Raw genomic sequence first — 2,704 nt, forward strand, 5'->3', positions numbered from 1 at the left:
TCTCACTCCCACGTCCCACTTCTAATTATTTTTCTAACTCTCATTTTATTTTTTATTAATTGAAAAATAATATTGTGATTTCTAATAATTAAGTTTGTCGGACATTCTACCCTCTTCATCCAAAGCTAATGAATATTATCTATATATTACATTAGCTGATGAAGTATCAAGAAATCATAAAGAATCATTTTAAAGAACAAAATATTTTCTACCATATCACCAATATGTTGTAATAAAATAGGACCATTAAATTTTTAAAAAAATTTTATAAGACAATTAAATTTCTAACTAATTTAAACATAAACTTATAATAAATCATGAAATAGAACAAGTATTTCTAAATTTTAACAAGTCATTGTACCTGCTATTATATTAGTTGTTAGCCTTGGTTGGTAATAACCTTAGTTCCTTGTCATTGCTACTGCTGTTTCTTCTTCTTCTTATGTTGCAGAGATTTTGTTTGATGACATGTGTAAGAAAGGGTTAGTCTCGAATAGTATTACTTTTACCACTTTGATTGATGGACAATGCAAATATGAAAAATTGATTTAGTCTGAAAAAATTTTCAAGTAATGATCAATCAAGCCATTAGGCCGGACTTAATCACGTACAATGCGCTGATCAATAGCCTTTGCAAGATCTGTGATTTGAAGGAAGTTAGGAAAGTTATGAATGAGATGAGTGAGAGAGGTTTAAAATCTAACAAAATCACGTTTACAACACTAATAGATGAATATTGCAAAGATAGGGACATGAAATTCGTATTGGAGATCAAAAAGAAAATGATTGAAAAGGATTGAACTTGATGAGGTAGCTTTTACAACACGTGCTTCTTCTTCTCACGCTCGTTTACGCACGAAACTTTTTCTTTTTCTCATTTTTCTTTGTGTTCCTCCTCCTCTTCCTCCTTCTTTTTTGTGTTTATTTTTCTTCACGTGTTTTTTCTTTATCGTCTTTCTTTTGTTGTTGTTGCTTTATTTTTTTTCTTCCTTCTCTCCCTATTGAAGAAGCAATAGAAGGTGAGGAAGAAGAGTTTTGAATTGTGCAGAATAGAAATGAACCAAAATTATATTTAGAAATGAACTGAAATTATATTTAGAATGAACCGAAAATTAAATTCAGAATATAAATTCGTTTTAAAACAAGCATAGACTAAATGACGATAAGGAGAAAACACGTGAAGAAAAAGGAACGCAAAAAAGAAATAGGAGAATGAGGAGGATGAGAAATGCGATGATGAAAAAGAAACTCCACGCGTACGTGAATTTGAAAAGAAGAAGAAGAAGAAGTAGTAGTATTATGTGCCTCTAATTTGAATGCTAAAATTGTTTGGATATGAAGAATAATTTATTTTAAAAATAATTAATAAATATAAAATAAAATAATTTTAAGCTAATTTTAACTAATTTTTATCGTTTTCCAAACATTTCCGTTAGAAGATATTGTGATAGATGATAGTGGAGCCCACATGCAGATTCTACATTCCAGCATGCATGAGAATCACATGGGTGCCCCCACGACTCGTAATTATATGAACTCAATTATTACAACACTCTTGTATCATTGTATGTACTGTGGATAAGGCATCATCATCATATGATGTCAAGAGAATTTCTTTACTACTACTACATCATCTTCATGAGGCAAAACAGAATAAATGATCATTATGTAAATAGAACTGATTCTCTGGTTTTGTTGCATTCTCATAACTGAAATTAAATAAGATAAAAACTAATCTATAATCAATTTGATGTGAAATTGATAATTAAAAACTGTTAAATAAAAATTTAGTAAATCAATTAAATTATTTAATATTTTTTAACTATCAATTCCATACATAAAGTTGACTGTATCTAAATTTTTAATGAAATAAAATAAAAGTAAAAAGTTGGTGCTGGCAGATTTAAAAATATGTATGGTCTGAAACTCCCAACAACCTAATAAGGTGTCAATAATTGATTCCAAAACATTTAATTATGTATTACGTTGCGTTCATACAATAATATCTGCTTGTGATACTAGCTACTATATAAATCAGAGGCATCATGCTACATGCTTCATTCCATTCTTGGTACTTAATTTCAATTATTCTTTAAAAATGGTGGGAAGTGTTGATTCAAGCATGAATGGAGGAGGTGTAGGGGGATGTTTGATCAAAGAACTAGTCCATCATGATGGCGAAAGGGAGAAGATAGTTCTGGGAAGAGATATGCATACGGTGTCGTTTGAAATCACTGAACCAGATCTGGATGATGACGTTACAGGAGAAAGAGAAGCTTATATGGCTAGTGTTTTATCCAAGTACAAAAAATCCCTGACAGAAAAAACCAAGTTCCATCTAGGTATATATATATAGTATTGATCCACTAGTATGCATGGCGTTGCAATTCAAAACTAACAAATTTATGATGACTTGTTTCAGGCTATCCGTACAATCTGGATTTCGACTACGATGCGCTGTGTCAGCTTCAGCACTTCTCCATAAACAACCTGGGGGATCCGTTTATTGAGAGCAACTACGGGGTGCACTCGAGGCAGTTCGAGGTTGGTGTTTTGGACTGGTTTGCAAGGTTGTGGGAACTTGACAAGAACCAGTACTGGGGATACATAACAAACTGTGGCACAGAAGGGAATCTCCATGGAATCCTTGTTGGCAGAGAGGTGTTTCCAGATGGAATCTTGTATGCCTCTCAGGAATCACACT

The 2,704-nt window shown here is 32.1% G+C and overlaps 1 protein-coding gene across 1 annotated transcript in view; it reads left to right on the forward strand.

Annotated features, from left to right (window-relative positions):
- LOC107631601 (serine decarboxylase 1) overlaps positions 1,933-2,704 on the forward strand; it is a gene marked incomplete in the record, with an annotated part of 1,833 nt that continues 1,061 nt past the window's right edge. The window contains 2 exon segments of the mRNA XM_016335093.2: positions 1,933-2,342; positions 2,423-2,704. Of these exon segments, the coding sequence (XP_016190579.1) occupies positions 2,099-2,342; positions 2,423-2,704 (526 nt within the window).

The sequence above is a fragment of the Arachis ipaensis genome, chromosome B03 (genome assembly GCF_000816755.2).
Source record: "Arachis ipaensis cultivar K30076 chromosome B03, Araip1.1, whole genome shotgun sequence".
Taxonomy (NCBI): domain Eukaryota; kingdom Viridiplantae; phylum Streptophyta; class Magnoliopsida; order Fabales; family Fabaceae; genus Arachis; species Arachis ipaensis.